This window comes from Maniola jurtina, chromosome 17 (genome assembly GCF_905333055.1).
Source record: "Maniola jurtina chromosome 17, ilManJurt1.1, whole genome shotgun sequence".
Classification (NCBI taxonomy): Eukaryota; Metazoa; Arthropoda; class Insecta; order Lepidoptera; family Nymphalidae; genus Maniola; species Maniola jurtina.
In genome coordinates this window covers 8619050-8640534 of record NC_060045.1, presented here as the reverse complement: position 1 = coordinate 8640534, position 21485 = coordinate 8619050, and the positions used below count along the sequence as shown (strand labels likewise).

Here is a 21485-nt window from a genome sequence, read left to right as displayed (position 1 = left end):
TTAAAAACCTACATCCACGCGAACAAAGTCGCGGGCATTATCTAGTTTGATTACAAAAGTAAAGTAATTTTATTGGTTTATATGTAGGTATATTGTGCAAGTAGGTAGGTATTCCTAAATTGCATCAGCCAGGAATCGAAACCGGAGCCTCCCACTAATATACCTATAGACTACGGTGCTCACCACTGCGCCAGAAAGATCGTCATACTATCTGAAATTTTCGACTTAAGGCCTTTTTCTTCTGTAGTTTAAAGTTCATTTTTCACTATGGGATATAAATTATATTATAGTCCGAATGCGATAGGTATATGCGAATTATTATTGCACCTTGAATGTCTATTTTGACCGGACTATAATATAATTATATCTCATAGTGAAAAATGAGCTTTGTGGCTTTTCCCATTGCCAAACCACAATGCACTTCGCCAGTCGGAATTAACTTGAAAGAAGCACTCGATTCAAGTTTATTCAATAAAAAAATCATTAATAGGTAGGTGCCTATAATAAGCAACATTCGCATGATCGCAGCAACATAATCCTATACACATTTGCCTCATTAATAGCAATGTACTTACAGAATCTTGCACCGACGATATTGTGAGGTGTGCTTACAGAATACAAACCTAATGATCACCACAAAAACTGCCACTTTAAAGTTAATTACGCAAAATTCCACAAACGTAAGCACACGAACTCTTAACAACATAGTAACAAACCAGACCGACAATAAACCAAATAGTTTAAAATAGCTTTACACTACTTGCTACATCTCCAACGATTTAATAGTTCAATACATTATCCGTAATGTATGAGTTCACATGTTGTAAAGAACTGAAACGAGCAGCAAATAATACAGGAATCTATCAAACTTTAACTTTTATTCACTGAACCTGACTGAACTATCAAAGCAAGGATCAAAGGTTGTAAAACAGCTATTAAGCCGTTTACACATATGCGAGTATCGTGTAATTAAAATTTTATCACTTGCAGCTTAAATCTTTAATGCGCAGCTAATTTGACCGTATTCATAACTCGGGCGCACACGCTTTTATTGGCTACTTGCTTATGCCCGCAACTTCGTCCGCATGGATTATGGTTTTTTAAATCCCGAGCAAACTCTTGTTTTTCGGGATAAAAAGAAGCCGATTTCACCCTCCAGTTTTTTAACATAGCTATCCATGCAAAAAAACACGTGGATCCGTTGCAGCGTGATTGAAAAAAAACACGTGGATCCGTTGCAGCGTGATTGAAGGACAAATCAACAAACAAACACTCCCGTTTATACCTAATAAGTAATAATATTATGTGTAGTGATGAGTTTTGAAAGGAATCACAATTTAAAATAATGTCGCAACAAGAACATTAGATATTAAAAGACATTCAACCAGAACTACCTATAAAATAATGAGAGATCAATAAAACATGTGGTATATTTTATTGATCTCTCATTATTTTCAAAATCTCAGAAAAATATATGGAATATAGGTACATGTACAACTTCCTAATAAAAACATTTAAAAAATACCTAGCTATAGCTTAGCGAACATGATCAAAAGCTTCGTATAGAATAAAATATACTCTATAAAAAATCTGTCAAATCAAAAGCCCACCATACACTCGATTAAAAAAGAACAATGTAAACTTTCATAAAGAGCGATTTACACGCGTCTCGTTCAAAAGCAGTATTTATCAAGTTATTGTGTCAATGCCTTTATGCGCGCATCTAATACGGTCTATTACCGCGCTTTGTGGCCATTGTCCGTCTTTCACGAGGCCGAGAGAGGCCGAGTGCCGAGTCAGCGTGAGTCCATTCGGCTTTCGGCGTCCGCTTTCTTGGAATTTGAACAAACGTTGGCCCCGTCGTCAGTGTATGTGCCGTCTTATTTGTACAATTATTGATGTATAGATTCTTGTTGGTAGATTGGTTGTAATGCAGTCTAGCGATGGGCGTGATTGCTACTTTTAAATAATTTTCATTTGATGAAATTATTGTTATTTTTTAATTTTTTTTAAATTTCACAGACGATTTTTCATAGAAAGTAATTTTGCAATTTTCGCACTTCATTTGATGAAATTATTGTTATTTTTTCACATTAATTTCACAGACGATTTTTCATAGAAAGTAATTTTTCAAATTTTCTCGCTTACAATAATTATTATTAATGTTTGCTCCACTAATTAAACTAGGAATGATGATCAAGATATTTTGCAAGTCGGTTTTCAATTTTAATGTGAATTTTCGCATTTTGATTGTAAGAAATTTTGCTTTTCGTGAAATGTATGTATGCTACTTATTTAAGATATACTTAATTAAGATGTTTTCCCTTTCTGACACGCAGCTATACGTTCTCTTTCACGCGCTCTTTTGTTCGGGTCGATGACCGTACGCACGCAAAATTGAAACAATAAAGCGGGATTAAATGTAATAATTTTCAAACTTTGTAAGATTTGTAAGATAACTTCTATGACCTATAATGACACTAGAGTCGTAATGTCATTTTGTCGTTTTAAGATTAATTATTTATTGCTGAACGCAAAACTTTATGGCCATAATTGAAAATTTGTTATTTAATTAGACACATACCCACTTGTAGAGTAAATATTATAATGTCTTAATGGCCCACAAATGAGCGAGAGGCTTTCCCTTTTGTTGAAAGTTACGACAAGCAACTTTAAATAACAATCAGGTTAATGTACGATAGGCTTAAAACGAGCTTTTTTGGGAGGCATGTTAGGGTATATTGGCAGAGTGAACTAGAGTGAGTGAACTCTCGGTATGATCCTGAATCGACGATATTATGTCAAATATTAGGCTATGGGTGCGGCGAAATCTAAGAAAAACAGGCTACTTAGACTACCTAGCGTCAAATGTAGGAACATTTGACGCCTGCCAGGGACGACGAAGCCTCGACATTTTTTTACAAGTTCCTATAACTGTCGTGAACTGTGGCGCTGGTGTGCAACGAACAATTGTAAAATGATGTCATTGTAAAATGCTGAAAGTACGCAAATAAAAATTAATTGTTATTTTATTGCTGAGCTATTGTATAGTCAACAAGGTTTACACTTTACAGTAAGATGCAATTTTTATAGCCCATTTACAAGCCTCTCTTTGTTAACGAAAGTTGTGCTTCTGAGCTTCCATTTTTGGCAGAGCTTCCACACTTTCTTGAACCATTAGCAGAGTGAGCTAGAGTGAGAGAACTCTCGGCTCGATCCTGAATCGACGATATGTCAAATATTAGGCTATGGTGACGTGATATCAAAGGAAAATTGGGCTACTTTAGGGATACCTGCGTCAAATGTGATGTGACATTTGACGCTTGACAGTGACGTCGAACCCTCGACGTTTTGTAGAAGTAGAGAGTTGAAATCTTCACAGAGTTATTTCTAAGTATTGCCACAATCAACACACACGCCACAACCAAAGCAAAATAAATTTTCTAATTACAAGCATTTCAATAAAGGTAACCCTTTACAAGTATTATAGGCACCTACCTTAGCATTATTGCATTATTCTGAAAAAAAAAGATAAAGTCTCGAGTGAAGAAAAAATCGAATCCATATTGTACCGCGCATGTCTCTGTATTTCAACACGAAATTATGTTTATCATTCTGTTGGACATTTTTACGAACAATGAATAACAATCTTCTGCATCCCTCTTCCACCGATAAAAATCGCCCAAAGTTAGGAAGGGACAGAGAGCTATTGTAAAGCCTTGTCCTTTAAATCACGAGAATGCCCGGCATGAGCTGAATCATGGTTTTATAATTACCCCGGGTTGGAAATAAATCCACAGCAATGAAGAATGAGTCTTGTTTTAAAACGTATTCGAAAAGGCTAGAGAATAATCCGTAATAGGTACCTACCTTACAATTTTTTCGCTCAAATTCGTTAATTACTTTGATCCTACCTCTAATAGAGAGAGCCAGTGAGGGCCAAACCTTCGTATTTTTATAAAAGCTGAAAGTTTCTCTGCATATTATCCCCAACACAGGAAGGAACGATCAGCAACTATGAAGTTAGGATCATGGTGGCTTTTGGGAGATAACAGGTAATAAAGGTGTACAAAATGTTACATACTAAACTCTATTTTTTTTATATTTTCTTTGCAATATTATTAGAAATCACGTCATACATTGCCAGACACTTAAGTGTCGTGGCAACCCCCTGCCAGACGCCCTTAAAGTTTAAAAAAGTTTAAAACTTTAGCAAGGTAACTGAACTACTTATTCCGTTAGTTTTAAGCTATTTTGACCCAATTGTGCAAGGGGATAGATAACTAAGCTTGGTTGTGCTTACTAACCTACCTTAACACGCTTATTATTTCGATAGGTAGGTACCTAGGTTAGGTATCTAGTACCCTACGTATTAGCTAAGAAAGTTGTGGGTTCAAAATTAAAATAAATGCCTAGTGCCTACCTACCTGTTCTATGAGCATAGAAATCGTTGCACAGCAATGTAAAACTTCAAAGGCTTTTATTTTTAAACCAGTATAAGCAAAAGGAGGCCAAAATAATAGGTAGGAGGTAGAGTTGTTCGCAACTTTTTATCAAAGTCAATCACTTGAACATATTATTATTTAAAGCACATAATACCAGCATAATAGCAATTTAAATCGAAACAGGTTCTAAGCGGGGCCAAATTATAATATACAAATGAGAGAGTGAGCAGAAATAACGAAACAGTTTATGTCCCGCGCGTTCCCACAGGAACGGTATGCGCGCTGCGGAACAGAGCCGTGAGTGGAGTCGAATATAAAGTATTACTTCTAAAGACTTTTAAAAGTTAATGACTTTTGTTACTTTACTACAGCACTACTACACCAAAAAAATGCTGATTTCTATAGTCTTTGTAACTATAATGTTAACCCAGTGCCCGGTAAAACCAGTAGTTTTGTGGCGCTGAATGTAACAAAAAATGCCCTGTATATTCTATAGGTTTAATAAATATAAATATTAAAAAAAAATTGGTAATAAATTATTTTTGTATAGGTTTTGGTACTAGTAAATCTAACGTATTATAAAATAATGACCTAAACGCATAGATGCATAGTTGCATAAGTTGCATAGCAACATCTATGCAACTTATGCATAGATGTTATGCATAAGTTTAATATTATGTACCTACATTAATTGATTTTATACATCTAGTAGATGGATGGCAATTAAATCATGAAATCGTTTTATAGGTTTATATAGGATTTATCTAATTTTGAATTGAATCACCTTCAAAATCGAAAGAAATACGAGTATGTGCCTACGTGTTATTACTCCATATTTTAATTTCGTTTTAGTTTAATAATAATCAATATTCATTTTCGTTTTAACTGTTGTGTCTATGTAGAGTCACATTCATAAGGAGAGTCATAAATAAATATGGATTTAACGATTGCCATTACAATATGTTAATGACATAGCAATAATACATGATGGTAATCATCATATTGTAATTATTATGTTTTAAATTATTTATGTTTTATTGCTTCGTCACTGTTCTGTTAAGACTATTCTACAATGTATTAGGTATTTATGAGCGTGTGCCAACTTTTTCTAAAGCATCGTTGCATCTGCCGATTTCGCTTTTACCTACTTCGTATCACCTCTGATATTATTTAGATTTATATGCATCATCCATGATCGAATAACAAGAAGCATTAGGTACCTAGCTACGAAAAGGTATATTTAGATTCTAGTAGACTGAAAAACATAACTGCTAAAATGTCGTCTCATAAATCGTAAAATCTCGTGTCAAGCTGCTTTATAGGCAAGATATTGATTGAAGTATTATATTCCTAAGTCTGAAATGAGCGTGAACCTCTTTGTTTTTCCGGAATAAAAGTAGCATGTCCGTCTTCAGGAGGCCGAGCTACCTTTGTACCAAACGTCAAAATCTTTTTAGTGGAGGGACCATGAAAAGGTAACAGACATACAGCCGACTTACCATTCATAATATTAGTAAAAATTAAACTTTTTAAAACTTTTTAGTCCTAATGCTTACTCAATAGCACCGCTGTTCTAAGAATCGTAGTGTGGCTGATATATTGGGCGCTCCGCGTCGCCTCCGGCGCAGTGCCTCCCTCTGTACGGCTGATTGCGTATGTTTTACTGTGGTATATAAATGCTAACAACTTTTTAACTGTGATGCATTCTTTATTATAAAGATATAGATAATTATGTTTTGTTATTGATCTGTAGATACAGTAGATACTAGATACAAATTATTCATTAATTAAAGAACCTTTTGTATTTTTATTATTTTTATCGTAGATACCTACTATTATTATCCAACCAAGTCACTATTTAAAAGTTAGGTTTTAATATCTACTGGTCAACCATAGACATAGGCTTAGGGTAATTTATTAATAGGTATCACAGATAGAGCGCTCAGATATCACACTTCCTACTAATATTATAAAGGCGAAAGTTTGTGGATGCGGTTGTGTGTGTGAGTGTGTGTATGTACCTATGTGTGTGCGCGTGTGTGTGTTTATCACACTAATATTATAAAGGCGAAAGTTTGTATGTTTTTTTTTTTTTTTTTTTTTTTTTTTTATTTATTTAATCAAAAAAAATTTACAAGAAACTATAATATTATCGCTCGCCAAACTGGTGTGCCAGTTTGTTGGCGAGGTGGCGCTCTTATTTTAACTTATATAACTAACTTACACATTACATTACACCTTAATCTATACTTATAATAAACTATACTACGACTAAATATTTATTTAAACCTACCTACTCCGTTAGGGAGTCCCTAAGTAGGTGTTCCTTTAACCTCTTCTTAAGGACTCCCTCACTGAGCCCATCGCTGTCCTCCTCAGCCCAGCCGATTACATTATATAATTTGGGTACTATATATGCGTTTATTCTTTTGCCATAGTAGTTATAGGTTTTTGGCATTGAGAATCTCACCTTCCTATTTATTCTAGGATTATCCCCCATTTTAACCTTTTTTTTATAAATAGTTGAGAAAAAATTATTTTTTACTATTAAATATTCTACTTTTTTGTTGATAGGTAAAATTTGTAAGTCTTTAAAAATACTGTCATATTGTCCTTTGTATTTTTTTTTCTCTTTTTTTCCTAAAATATGTTTTAAAAGTCTAATTTGTATTTTTTTAATTTCTGTGAGATAGGTACTAAATGTTCTGCCATAAATACTCAAGCCATAACTAATTACTGAGTCTGCTAACGCATAGTATACTACTAGTTTTGTATGTTTACTTAAAACTCGGTCTAGGTGATAAAATTTTCCCAATATTGACCTTAGCTTGTTGCACACAGCTCCTATGTGAGATTTCCAATTAAAATTTTGATCTATGATCAAACCTAGGTACTTATAATTATCTACATATTGTAGCTGTGGACATACACACGAGTCTTTAGCACCATGCAAGCAGTCATAGCTGTGGCCAACTATACCTATATCTTTATACTGAACCATTTTAGCCCGTCTGTTGTATGGCGAGTATATATGCATGCATTTCGTCTTTTCCATATTAATAATTATACCATTATCATGCGCCCATTTAATCACATTTTCAAAGTCTGACTGGATATGATCGCGCGCCTCCCTCACGTCCTTTGACGCGTACAGCAGACACATGTCGTCAGCATACATATATACTCGACATTTTTTAATCACATTGACTACACTATTAACGAGCATCAGGTAACCCACTGGCCCGTATATTGAGCCAGTCGGTACTCCCAGGGTTACGTGCCACTCGTCGCCCTGAGTCCCATCAATATCGGTGCGTATGGTTCTTTCCGACAAATAATTGCGGAACCACTCATTGGTGGGACCTGCAATGCCACACTCCTGCATGGCCAAGAGTAGCACTTCTTTTTCCAGCGTATCGAAAGCCTTCTTATAATCAATGTGTGTATGTATGTGTGTGTATGTGTATGTTTGTTACTCCTTCACGCAAAAACTACTGGACGGATTTGGCTGAAATTTGGAATGGAGATAGATAATATCCTGGATTAGCACATAGGCTACTTTTTATCCCGGAAAACCAAAGAGTTCCCACGGGATTTCGAAAACCCTAAATTCACGCGGACGAAGTCGCGGGCGTCAGCTAGTGTGTAATAAATTCGCTTTCAATGAAGGGAAGCATGTCACGACTAACAGTACCCATTATTTTGTTCATTAATAATTAATTCGTGCAAAACTGCCGTCGTGTGCATTTTAGGAAATGCAAAAATAATTTTCAAATTATATCTACACTCTATGAGTGGGAACGGATTTCATACGCCATGTAATACGAGTATGAACGTAATAATATGTCTTGGTTAAAAATCACTGAATCCAACTCTTACTGTTATGTACCAACCTACCTAGGTATGGCTCCAAGGCATGCACACACAAATATACACGCGTACCTACATAACATGCGTGCGTACATAATATTATGTGGGAGTCGGCTACCGGTGTACGCGGGAGCCAATCAAAGCTAAAGGAGAAATCGAGCTACTGTTAATAACAGTGCTCGTTCCACTCATTCGTATTTACGACTACTGATTGGTCGATTTGAAAATAGAAATGGAAAATTTTACGCACATGCTCCGTTACAAGAATTGTTTTTCTACGACCTATTCTACAATGGAAAAGTTACAGTAAGGTTTTTGTTTTATTAATGGTTGATTTTTCAATCGCCAAACAAACTCTGGGTATAGGACCTAAAAGCTACTCATAATAAAATGGTCTTTTTCTAAATGGGGCCTTACAATCTTTTTTGGGTCATCAATTTAGAACATCTAACCTGACGCTTGTGTTAGGAGTTAGGACTTAGGTTAGATAAGCCTACTTACGACAAAGGTAGGTAACTAACTAAGTACCTAAGTACCTAGGTAAGTAACTGATGGGATTAGAACCTCGACCATTCGGATATTATTCCGCTCCTTGACCGTTGAGCCTATACCTACCTATGGATATAAAGAAAAACTTTATAGAAATCTCTCTATCTAAGTATGTATCAGTGGCGTACACAAGTTTTGAAGCTAGGGTTAGCATTAGTTAGGTTACTTATTTACTAAGTCGTGATAAAAAATGAGCTTTCAGCTAATTCATCTTGGGTAAGCAATGCATTTATGCCTCTATGACCTGCACACCACTGCCAAGTAGTTACCTAGGTTCTAGTTTAATCATTAAAGCATCGTCACAACTCCATACACATTTCAATAAAATTAATACAATGTTGATTAAGACATAGAACTTTATTTCGCATACTAAAAAGGAATTGACCAATCAAAATAGCAATTAAACAAGAGTTAAGGGCCCGTCTCCTCTCCAAGGAGGTCGTATTATTAGAGTTCGTGACCCAACATAATGTCTGCCTACATAATTAAAACATGGGTGCACCCTCAGGGCCTTATCTCATGGGCTTGGTTGTAGGTCAGTATTCAAATCGATGATGGATGCTTTTGATCGGTTTCTCATACAAGCGCCATAAGTTTACTATAACTCCTGCTTGAAAGATTTTGTCTAATTTTGTAGTGAAAAATAAGTTAGTTTGATACGTACTAACGCAGAGAAACTTTCAGCTTTTACAAAATAACGAAGTTCAGGCACGTCCTGGCTCTCTCTCTCTACTCGGATTATACTTACTAGACAATGCCATAAAAATAATAGATAGATAGTGAAAATGCATTTACCTATTTTATGTAAATCTGCCAACTATGCAGGTACCTATACTTACCTATTTATCTATCACTAGATGATGCCCGCGACTTTATCCGCGTGGATTTAGATTTTTAAAATTCCCGTGGGAACTCTTTAATTTTCCGGTACCAAAAGTACCTACTTAGCCTATGTCCTATCCCTGGATGCAAGCTACCTCTGTACCAAATTTTATCAAAATCGGTTGGAATGGACCGCAAAAAGCTAGCTGACAGACAGACACACTTTCCAATTTATGTTATTAGTTAATAGGTAATATGGATTATTATGGATTATGGATATGGATTAGTGTGGATCATAATATAAATTTACTATCATGAAATCATACTGGTACAGTTATAGTTTATATTCATAGACATAGTTCAAGAGACAACCGCTCAAAGTGCACAAAATAAAAGACCTTTTTATAACGTTATCTATCAAACGGGTTGATTATGCTCGGACGGCGTGAAAAAATTTAATCCGGCTTCTGTGCACCAATCAGAATGCAGAGGCGTGGCGTGTAATTCGGTAGCCGATTGGGGAATTCGAAAAAAGAATTTTTACTTTTTTATTTGCCGTACGGGCGTGGGAGGAACTTTCTTCTCCCTGATGTTCGGAGGTTTTTGACGTGGGACGCTGTTGGTTATCTTGGCTTTTAAACCAGAATATTAACTAGGTGATTGTTTAATATGTGAACTGTTTTTATCTGTTTAACTGTGGAAATATGTGCGTAAGAATGTATCAAACTATCATAGGACTTCGTCTGTGTTGGTGTTAGCTGACGGGCGTGCTCTGCCTTTTTGCAGTGTTTTTTTTTTGTTAAAACTGACTGGAAAGCGCACTAAAGGGGTGCCGTGCGTATTTCGACGAGTGCCGGCACAGACGGGGTCCATACTTGTATAGTTTAACTAACTTGTTACAAATAACTACAAACTTCACATTGGCTAATCTTTGTAAAGCCAGACGAAAGAGAAAAAAAAACTATCATATTATTATAGTCCGTACAAAATAAGAACTCACATCGCCACTCTATGTGTCAACTGTCATGTCAAAAGTATAGTTCACCTTTAAAATAAGGACAAAAATACGATTTTTGACATGACAATTGACACAAAGTTAGGTAATAGGTAGGAGAGATTTCTACTCCTAGGTACTTAAGTATAGGTACTGTAACTGTAAAAGATATCTAAGTAAGTAGGTAGGTACCAAGTTATTCGAAGCACATAGGTAGGTAGGTAGGTAGGTACCTACTTACCTACTTACACTGAGTAGAATGTGAGTTGCTTAGATCTTAAATTGTCGATTACTCACAAGTGCATAAAGTCAAAGTCAAAATCATTTATTCAAAGTAGGTACAATTGTACTCCTTTTGATGGTCGAAATTGATATAGTGGTGATAATTAATTACGTTACTTAAAACTAAAGCTACGAGGGTTCCAAACGCGCCCAAGTCTGAGAGAGGTCCTACCTATACCTATACCTACGTTATTTTTATTGCAGTTCAGGTTGTAGGTATCTAGACCGAGGTTTTATTTTAGGTACTAGGTACCTTTACCTACATAGGTACCTACTGTACATACCAATTTCATTTCATTAGGCAAATCCGTAAATTATTTGCCATTAGATATCTTGATAGTAACGCATACGCTTCCTCTCGCTATGAAAATAAAACCAACAGAAATCTCAATTCCGACGACAAAAAAATTCAAAGCCAAACAGCCATTAAACACTCCAAAATCTGACCGCAAACATCTAAACAAATCTAACTCGCTTAGAACACAAAAAACCGGCGAAGAGCGAGTCGGCCTCGCACACGAAGGGTTCCGTACAATTGTAGGCAGGTAAAACAAAGAACACATTTTAAATATTTTTTCATAGCGGTCATTTTGAATTTTTTATTATTTGGTTGTTTTTTTTTATTATTTGTTAGTTGTTGTCGTAATAGAAATACCTACACATTCTGCGAAAATTTCAACTCTCTACTTAAGTACCAGAAGTATGGTTCACGAGATACGGCCCGCTGACAGACAGATGGGCGGATGGATGGACAGCGGAGGCTTAGTTAAAAAACCCGGTTGGCACCCTTCGGCTACGGATCTCTAAAAATCAGGTATAGTCACCTGTGGCGCTATCCGTTGTGGTCAAATAGCGCCGGTGTGAACTGGTCTTAGCAAACATTTGGCTCAATGGGCTTAACTTTGAAAGTTTGAATGAACGTGCGAAGTGTTTAATCTATTTTAGGTAGAGTGTAAAAGAATAACTTAAAAATAAATATCAGAAGTGGGATTTTTCCACGCAGGATGTTTAGGTGGTAATTTTGCGAACCACTTGAACTTTGATCCATATTTGGCTCAATGGAGTCTTGTTATGTTTGAAGTCTTGTTACGTCTGAAGTTTTTTAAGGAGTAGGTAGGTAAGTAGGTAGCTGTGACAGGTAGGTTTATTTTGTCTAGATAAGAGAGGCCGATAACAATTTAACTCAAAGTAAAGTCAAAGTCAAAATATTTAAAGTAATTCAATCTATCTTTAATCTATACCTACATCAGTTAGTTATATTATAAAATTTAATTTATAGAATTATGTACCTAAGTAATAAAAATTATATGTAGGTACTATAAATAAAATTATTCAAACACAATAGACACATATTTAGATACACGATAAGAATGGGTAGGTAAGAGAATAACATTTCACGGTCGCGTACCTACGCGACACGCGTATTGTAATGACAACACTATAAAATAATAATACCTAAGTGATAACACGCAAGACCCGGCGTACTGCAAGTAGTTTTATTAGGGTTTCGTATCTAAAGAGAAAAACGGAGCCCTATTGATGTCACTATCTGTCCACATGTCTCTGAACTACAATTATTTGGTATTTGGATCGTAAAACATTGACCCAAAACTGAATATTGAATTAGAAATTCAATTAAATTTTTTTTTCAGGAGATCCCATAGTTATAAAAAAAGGAGCCGGAAAAACTTCTTACCCTAATAATAGGTATGTTGGGTCTATCATTGTCCACATATTTGTTATTCTTTTTATATTGAAAAATAAAAAATGGAGGGCAGTTAAAGCTGTCAGTTGTAGACCATTTTTGTGACAAACTAATCTAAGGAGGAATATGAAATTTCGGTATAATATTAGGTATGTATCATACACTGCATATTGTACCAAAAAATAGGTAAGTACCTACCTACTGAAAACAACAATTCATAAGTAGTAGTACTTAGGTACTTTGTAAGCTGTGATCAAAATATATATATGTACGAAACCCTAAAAGAGCGAGGCCCGACTCGCACTTAGCCGGTCTTTGTAAAGTTTATCGCTGAACAAAGTTATCAGGCGGAATAGTCAAAGAGTCAGCGAACAAAATACTGCCCGTGTCTGGCCCGTGCACAAACACAGATAACGTGGATATCGATAAAGGAAAAGATTAAAAAGAGCGCCTTGAACAAAGTGCTTTTATACAACTGCTGCGAATTTGTGTGAACAAATTGAATATTAGATATAACTACACTTTGTAAGCAAACATTCCTAAGCAAACTCATTAACTTTGTGTTGCTCATTTGATATTGCAACTTTTTTTTGTTCGTTTACAAGGAATTTTAACAGAATCAATAGTGAAGAAAATTGAGTAAAAAAAGATAAAAGATACTTACGCGATTTAACTAACTAATTTAAAAATATTTAGCTAAAGTAAACATAAAAGATTTTAAAGAGAAAGAAGCGTAGTAGACAATAAATTACTGTGACTCAATTTGATAATACAGATAACACCTGGAGGAGGTCCATTGAAGTAGACCTTAAGGGTGGGACTCTCGTGGTACCATGTAAAGGCAGTAGCCAAGGCCAGAGAGACATGGAAACAAGGACTGCTGCAGATAAGCTCCAAGAGGGAACAAAGGACTCCGTCATCAATACTGATGCTGCAGAAGTCATTTCTACCCAAACTTGAGGACAGAAAATCTGTCAACAATGAATTGACGACATTGTGGATAGGTAGAATAAAACTGTTCAGTACGTGTTAATTTACTTGTTTCAATTCTATTGTATATCTACACCACTCGAAGTCATTGAATTATCTCGAAGTCTAATTCTAAGTTAGTAATTCAAGTTTCATCACCGATTTTCAACGGGGATGTAGAACTCAAGGCCTAAACATAGTTCTATTTGTTAATATTTAACACATCCAAGAAAGGAATTCGTTTATCTATTGTGGTTAGTCAGATAAGCTGGGCCGAAACTCGACCAACCTTTGTTTTTTATCTCCTACAAATATAAGTTTCCTGCCATATTCTTGTGCTAACTGACGAATTATGTTAAGAGGACGTTATGTACAAGTACATTATTGACTTATCATCGTCTGTGTACCTATGTATGCTTCCTGTACATAAACGAACTAATATATTGACAGTTTCTTCTGAGCCAAAGGAAAAAGCTAAAGTTCCGGATATCGAAAAGCGTCTTTAAATGTTTAGTGGTTCTTATGTTTAACTAGCCGATGCCCGCGACTTCGCCCGCGTGGATTTAGGTTTTTCGAAATCCCGTGGGAATTCTTTGATTTTCCGGGATAAAAAGTAGCCTATGTGCTAATCCAGGATATTATCTATCTCCATTCCAAATTTCAGCCAAATCCGTCCAGTAGTTTTTGCGTGAAGGAGTAACAAACATACACACACATACACACACACACACACTCACACACACACACACACACATACAAACTTTCGCCTTTATAATATTAGTGTGAAGTGTGAAGTGTGATTTGAAGTATTTTTGGTGTTTCATCCATAGGTGTAACAAATGTCAAAAAGTCACTTAATATTTACTAAGATTTCTTGAAGCACTAACACGTACATAGAAGAAGAGCACTAACTATAATAATATACTTAGCAAATGGGTATAGATATATTGTCCTGACATCACCATTGTAAGCACGTCTAAAACCATGTGGTTGTTAGTACAAAAATTATGAGAAGGTTGACGATAATACTAAATAAATACTAAAAAAAGACTAAAACTTATTAGAAATATTAGAACTGTTAGAGCAATTTATTCCTAATCTCTCTTGTCGTTTCAAACAAATACATTGTTATCGGATTTTTCAGTTTTGTGGTTCACAGAAATTTTGAACTTATTGAAATACATCTCTAAAATGTTTTCTGGGAGATTAAATCAAATACATTATTAGTTAAACTGGTTGCATATGCAAATTCATAATATTAATTTCATTTTTCGAGGAGTCTTTTGGTCCCTTATAATATTATAGGTAACATGAATCTCAGTTCTGTGGAACACACTATAATCAATTTCGTTTTCCCGATCAATATTTAAACATCGAACGAGAATTAATGGACGTATGATCGCTACGGACTGGTCGGCGTTATGACAAAAGCGATTCTGACGATAAATAATAATCATTGTCTCTGGAGCTTGGACATTATTCCAACCTGCGGCTCGTAAACATGAGGCAATGTGTTAATAACATAGACGTTTACAGGACAGTTTGGTTCTCAAATAGTATGTAAACTAGACTGGGGGTAAGCTACGCGGAATCAAAGTAAGTGAAATGGCAGACTTAATTATGTTATAGGTACATAGAACTCGAAATAGAAAGATTTTCTATTTAAATAAACTTTTACACATTCTTTAAATCGTCAAATGAATCTACCAATGATTCAGAATGCCATTCTTACTAGGAAGAACTAGCAAGAAACTCGACGATTGCTCTTTGCAAATTACTCCATTTACAATGGGTAATACCCATATAATTGCCATGTATTGATACCTAAACTATTTGCAAACGTATTACTCTGTATGAGAACGAGATATAAAAGTTTGCTAATCAAAACTAATTGTTTGCTAAAAAGTTTGCTAATCAAATCTAATCCGGTATTTACCTATGACAAAAACAAATTATTTCTCAGTGATTATTAAATAGAGGGTATTCCAAAATACGTGAAATCCACGTCCTTTGTTAGTTGTCCATTAGATAACATAGTTAGCGAGGGAAATCTATAAATAAGTAACTTTGTTTCATAAGAAACATCTCGAAGGTTTGTTTTAAGCTTCTTACAGGTCGTGTATGTGACAATTTTTTGTCTTTTTATCCCATACGACGAAAATGTTCGGCGAAGTTAAAAGAAAGTGGCGCGGTGAGCGCCCCGTAGCGCATCCTCGGCATTCCAAAATATGTTACCAACACAATTTCAAATGTTTACTTTTTTAAATGCAAATTTTTAGGGTTCCGTAACTCAAAAGAAAAAACGGAACCGTTATAGGCTATTTGTTGGCTGTCTGCCTGACTGTCCGTCTGTCAGTCTGTGTCTGTCAAGAAAACTTAAAGGGTACTTTTATGCATAAAAGTTTTTGATGTATCGTGCAAAATATCGGAAAAAATACCTACCGGAGTACGGACCCCTTGGTGCGCCAGTCTGACTCACATTTGGCTGATTTTTACTTTCTCGTTGACTTTTTACAAATATTTGTTTAATGAAAACTAAGGTAGACTCTTGCTTATCTTCCTATAAGTACCTACCTATTGACTCCAATGGCTTAAAATAATATGATACATTACCAACGACCGCCCGCGGCTGCGCTGGGCAAAAATATAACTCCTCTTTATTCCATATCCCGTGGGAATTTCGAATAATCCAGACCTATTCCTTGTCTACATTAAGTAAAACCTCTGTGCAAAATTCTAGCTTTGTTGTTATTGGTGTTGATGAGTCAGTCAATTAGTCAGTCAGGTCTTTTCTTTTTAACCCCCGACCCAAAAAGAGGGGTGTTATAAGTTTGACGTGTGTATCTGTGTATCTGTGTGTCTGTGTATCTGTGTATCTGTGTATCTGTCTGTGGCATCGTAGCGCCTAAACGAATGAACCGATTTTAATTTACTTTTTTTTGTTTGAAAGGTGGCTCGATCGAGAGTGTTCTTAGCTATAATCCAAAAAAATGGGTTCAGAAGTTTAAGAGTTATCAGCTCTTTTCTAGTTTTCTTGTAGAAAAGAAGGTTAGATAACCGTTAGGTTCATAATATTATGTTAATTGACAAATGTCAAGCTGTCAAGATGGACGTTGCCTAAATACATAATTATTTATTTGAAAATGATGTTTTGGAAAACTCAGATAATTTAGATCATAGGCGCGGAATAGTCCAAGAAAATCAGTTCAGCCGTTTGAAAGTTATCAGGTCTTTTCGGTCTTTTCTAGTTACTGTAACCTTCACTTGTCGGGGGTGTTATAAATTTTTAATTTACACTTGTTCTTTTTTAATATTGATGATTTCGTCACACACCTGTCTATTGTTTTACTATCAGCATTCAATATAATATTATTATTGTAATGAAAAGTTAAATGTCTATGTCTGCTACTTGATATCTTACAAAGTTAGGTACAATTCTTGCAAAATGGTTATAGGTAATTATTTTGCATCTTGTTTGTGGTTGTTACAATAAAATTATTATTCGAAATCGTTTAACTTATATAATTCAAGCGTTCTTCCGACACGAATAAGAACGAGCGTGAAATAATTATTCACTACCGCGATACGCTTCATGATTTAAGAGCTTGCATGCGCTTTTAACACTCCCAAAAATGCAAACAAGCCATTTACTGAAGTAAAAACTTTCTTTTCGCGCTAAGCGATTTTGGGATGGGTAGAACTTTAAAGTTACGTCTCGGTTAATAGTGCCGGTAGATGTAAAAACTAAGCTAATTTACAAATTATAATTTCTTTTACTACAATTAATTCTTAATGAGAATAAAGTTTCTTTTACCGTTATTTGAAGCCCCGCCAAAAATCCCCTGTTATTTCATAGTTTTAATTTTTCTTATCTATATAATTTTCTACAGTAAAATGTTATTCTAAAATTTATTCTACAGTAAAACTAAATTTTACTAAGTTTTCACTTCTGTCAGTGTAGTAGGTAGACAGTCCTCAGTGAGTGCCATTTTCGTTTTTAACTAAGTACATAATTTTCTACAATAAAATTTAGTTTAAAAAAGTAAAATGCTTTTAATTCCTTACGGTGAAAAAATTAAACTTAACAGATGTCCAACATTTTTGCAAAGTGATGTACCTAATGATACCAAATAAATCTATGTCGATAAAGTTAAATGTTACCTAATATTATGCAATTTGTGTGTAATAAAGTAATTTTACTACTGCATAAAATTTATAGCGAAAATTCAATTTAAACTGCCAGCTCTTGGGTTATAAAGGCCGATGTCAGTAATTACAGATATGTTTTAACTGCCTTTGGCATTGTATAAGCACGTGAATTAGCCAAACATTAAAGTTATAAAGATGTTTTCCTTGTGTTTTTCTTGTAACTCATTTAGTTCGCGATATACAATATCTACCAATTGATTAAATTAGGATATTTTCTTAATAACTTTATTAGAATCTTTCATTTCAATTCATTTATTTAAATCGTTTAACTGTTACATATTATTAAAGATCTTAAATTAATTTACGTGTAAGAAACAGTTTACCTTATCAGGCATACCTATACGATTTATTACCTATTATGTAAGTATTGTGTATTATGATGAGTTTGACTTTTTGCTCAGATCTGATGTATATCTTCGGAGATGGAGAACAGAACTCCTCAATCGATAAGAGCAAATTGCTCGCGATCAGTGTAATAGCTTAGTAAACAGTAGGGTTTTAACTGGGCATAGCATATTATAGTACAGTGGGGCCACTAAAAATCGTGAAATAAAAAATTTTCAAAAGAAAAATAAAACCGACTTCAAAAACCACAAACGCTAAAAAGTAAAAATTTTAGAAAATAGAGAAAAATGTTTTTTTTTAAAAACAACTACAGAAAATATGAAGACCAAATGATAAGAATGAATTATTGCGCTTGAAATATTATGAAAAACATAGTTAATACAGTTTTCTCAAACATATAAATGACTATCGAGTCAGGAATGAGAAATTGGGGTTACATTAAAATGCGAAGTATTGAGTAGAAACAGTTTTATGTTAAGATGGATAGATTAAAAATACTTATTTAACAAAAACTAGACTTTATTGATTTTCCTATTGGTTAAAAAAGTTGAAGCGTTGTTGAAGTAGATAGTAATAGCAAACAAACTAAGAAACGCACTTTTGGATACGGGTTTATTATAATAACGAAAACTAAGTCGAAATCTATCTGTTAACTTGAAAAATCAAATTAATAGAAATAATTCAGTTGGTGAAATATATTATTTATGTCACGTAAGACATATTGTGCCACTTATGATATTATTATTATCAAGTTAACCAATTTGGAAGCAAATTCTACTGAGAGGAGGTTAATAAGGGTTAGTAGATAATGAGTGATAATACACCATTAAAAATTTCAGCTATTTCTTCATTTTCAACGATGACAAACTCCCATTTAGAAAAATCTCATGGGAACTAAATATTCGAAGTACTCAAAAACCATATTATTTAATGATGCATGCACTCCAAAGCTTTGCCCATACAACAATGCAACATATTAGGCCATTCTGAATTCCATAATAATGTGAACGCCAGTTTTTTTCAATACCATTGAAGAAAGGTTCTTTATTGTTAAATAAACCATAAATCGTTATAAAATAGACCCGATCCGACACTCAATGGTGCTCAAGTCGGGTGCCAGTGATTTTATAAAAAATTGTATGAGGGCATGGATAACTTTTTTCCTAACGCCAAGAGGCGCTAAGATCACATTTACATAGTAATGGACGGACTTATTGAAATAACTAAAGGGCTTGTATTTTTGTTTTTTATACCGAATCCTTCATAACTTATCCCAAGCGCATTTAAATGCAAAAATAATATAATGCTTAATATTCAAATTAAATTTTTACAATTCACATAAAAAACACCTTAAGCGTCGACGTCTTGAAATTGCTTTCAAGCTAAATTTAGGTAGGTACACATAATATTATGATAAATTTTTACACCTACTACTTCTATTAGGCTCCTTGTATTTGCATAAAATTTTAAATGCTAATAAAAATGTTTGGACATCATTCAAATTATTTATGGATATAGCGTGAATGATTGCAGTTAACACCTTATTGCTTGCTTGGTAATTTTTTATTGGTCTCGGATAAAAATAAATTTGAAAAGCATAATGAGTAAAATATAGCTAAATAGTGAAACTTTTGGCTATTGTTATTTTTAAAATATCAAAACATTCTTAATTTACAGTAGAAGATAGGTAGAACAAAATGATTAAAAAATTGTAAATATAGATAACATAATGGAAATAAAATAATTTGCAAATAGAGGTGTTCGCTCTCTTAATTGCTATGTCAGATATTTTTTATTATACCTAAGTCAAGGTAGTCTGATGCTGCGCAGGTAGTTACTTCGCAATCAGCAAAGTGCAAATTAAGAGAGCTTCGATTAGATTAAGAAACATAAGATGAGACATGCAGTACTCACAGAGTTCGGGGCTCGGGTGCGAACAGCGGCGTTTATTGCTGATTGATGTTTATTTTTACGTATAAATTAGTCGGCTGCACGGCGTAGACTGTTCGAGTGCAGTAAAAAACAGTAATTTATTAGTGGCGACTTCTCGTGTTGGCACGGGCTTAACGAGTGTGTGGCGTGCGGTGCGATGGAAAGAAAAAACTGGCTCGCCTGGTACGTAGCTCGAGCAGCAGTGGCCTGAGGAAGAATAACCCCAGGAGTCGATGGGAGCTGCCACCGCTTCCGAACGCGCCCCGCACCCCGCACCTCGCGCCGCCCGCTCGATACAGATCACGCATTCTACGAATACCTTTAGCCACGGCGCTGGCGATCGCCTGCCATCTTTTTCACTCTTTCCCCTTCACTGATGAGTTGGAAGACCACGATCGTGCGGGATGAAGGGGGTCTAATGAACGTTTCACACCGAAAGACGCTTCCTAAGTTCACCGAGTAAAGGTCACACGGGCTAAGCGAGCCGGACGACGCAGCGTGAGCGTGGAACTCGACCGTGCCGAGGTAGCTGCGCGTGCGCAACACCGGCAGCGCCCACATGACCGGCCGTTTAACTGCGCGCCCTCCTCGCGAAACGCTATCCGTCCCGCTCGCACCCGCGCGAGGAGCGCGCCTCTCGCTCGTGCAAGGCGACGTGGAAAAATGTATCTAGTTCTGTGGAGGCGACGCGGAGTGCAGTAGCAGTTGAGCTTTTTTTTCGTTTTAATAAATTTGTGGTCGTTTGTCTCGCTTAGGCGCGCGCCCGCGGCGGCGCGGAGCGAGATGCTAGATTGCCACCGAGTTACGCCTTCCGCGCGTTCTCGTTATTATGTAGGTTGGGCGCGTATTAGAGCCTCCGTGTATTGCGCGAGCGCATGTATAAAATAATGTAGTAAATACGTCGTTGTTTGCGGTGAAGCCGGTTATTTATGTGCGCCCGCGGCTACCGCGCTACGCGCCGCCTCTTGACGTTTAGCTCCCACTCGACATAATGTACAATCATCAATCATACCTACCTAAAAGGGCTATAATAATATGGCAAAGCGATACCAATAGATCTTATTATCTATTTCATCGGTATATTAATTTATATGTATTTATGTATTTACTGATTTTACTAAATTAAATTTGGTCGGTAGTTAGTTAAGAAATTACCTACTCAAATCTTTTTTAAATTAGGTATGTACCTAGTGTAATTTACTTTTTAAATAAATAAGTATTATATAATATTTGTTTTATTTAAAAAAAAATTTCAAGTTTTATAAAACTTCAGAAAAAATATAAAACCTGTAATATTAAATAATTAAATAATATCTACAAATAGAGATTATATTTTATCAAGCAAAAAACCATTCAGTACCAC

The 21485-nt window shown here is 35.2% G+C and overlaps 2 protein-coding genes across 5 annotated transcripts in view; one reads left to right on the top strand and one right to left on the bottom strand.

The window, feature by feature from the left end:
* The window catches only part of LOC123873597 (protein drumstick), a 51282-nt gene that overhangs the window by 21505 nt on the left and 8292 nt on the right, over window positions 1-21485 (bottom strand). Inside the window, exon 1 of one of the 4 annotated variants that reach the window (XM_045918481.1) lies at window positions 20442-20790. The exons of 1 other annotated variant lie outside the window; for it this stretch is intronic. The gene's annotated coding sequence lies outside the window, so the exon portion shown is untranslated. Of the gene's footprint in view, window positions 1-20104; window positions 20323-20441; window positions 20791-21485 lie in introns of those variants that run through there. 2 more of the 4 variants (XM_045918478.1, XM_045918482.1) reach the window with 2 other exon arrangements.
* Window positions 15356-21097, top strand: LOC123874037. Its single transcript, XM_045919195.1, has 3 exons — window positions 15356-15428; window positions 20262-20458; window positions 20878-21097. The coding sequence occupies exons 1-3, from the start codon at window positions 15356-15358 to the stop codon at window positions 20971-20973; spliced, it is 366 nt and encodes a 121-aa protein (XP_045775151.1). The 3' UTR covers window positions 20974-21097.

Bases quoted from the DNA above. Each gene is read 5' to 3' on its own strand.
- LOC123874037 (XM_045919195.1), top strand. From the start codon at position 15,356: ATGCCATTCTTACTAGGAAGAACTAGCAAGAAACTCGACGATTGCTCT. The intron at 15,429-20,261 runs GTAATACCCATA...GGGCTTAACGAG, and splicing joins AATTACTCCATTTACAATGG to TGTGTGGCGTGCGGTGCGAT. The intron at 20,459-20,877 runs GCGATCGCCTGC...TGTCTCGCTTAG, and splicing joins TACCTTTAGCCACGGCGCTG to GCGCGCGCCCGCGGCGGCGC.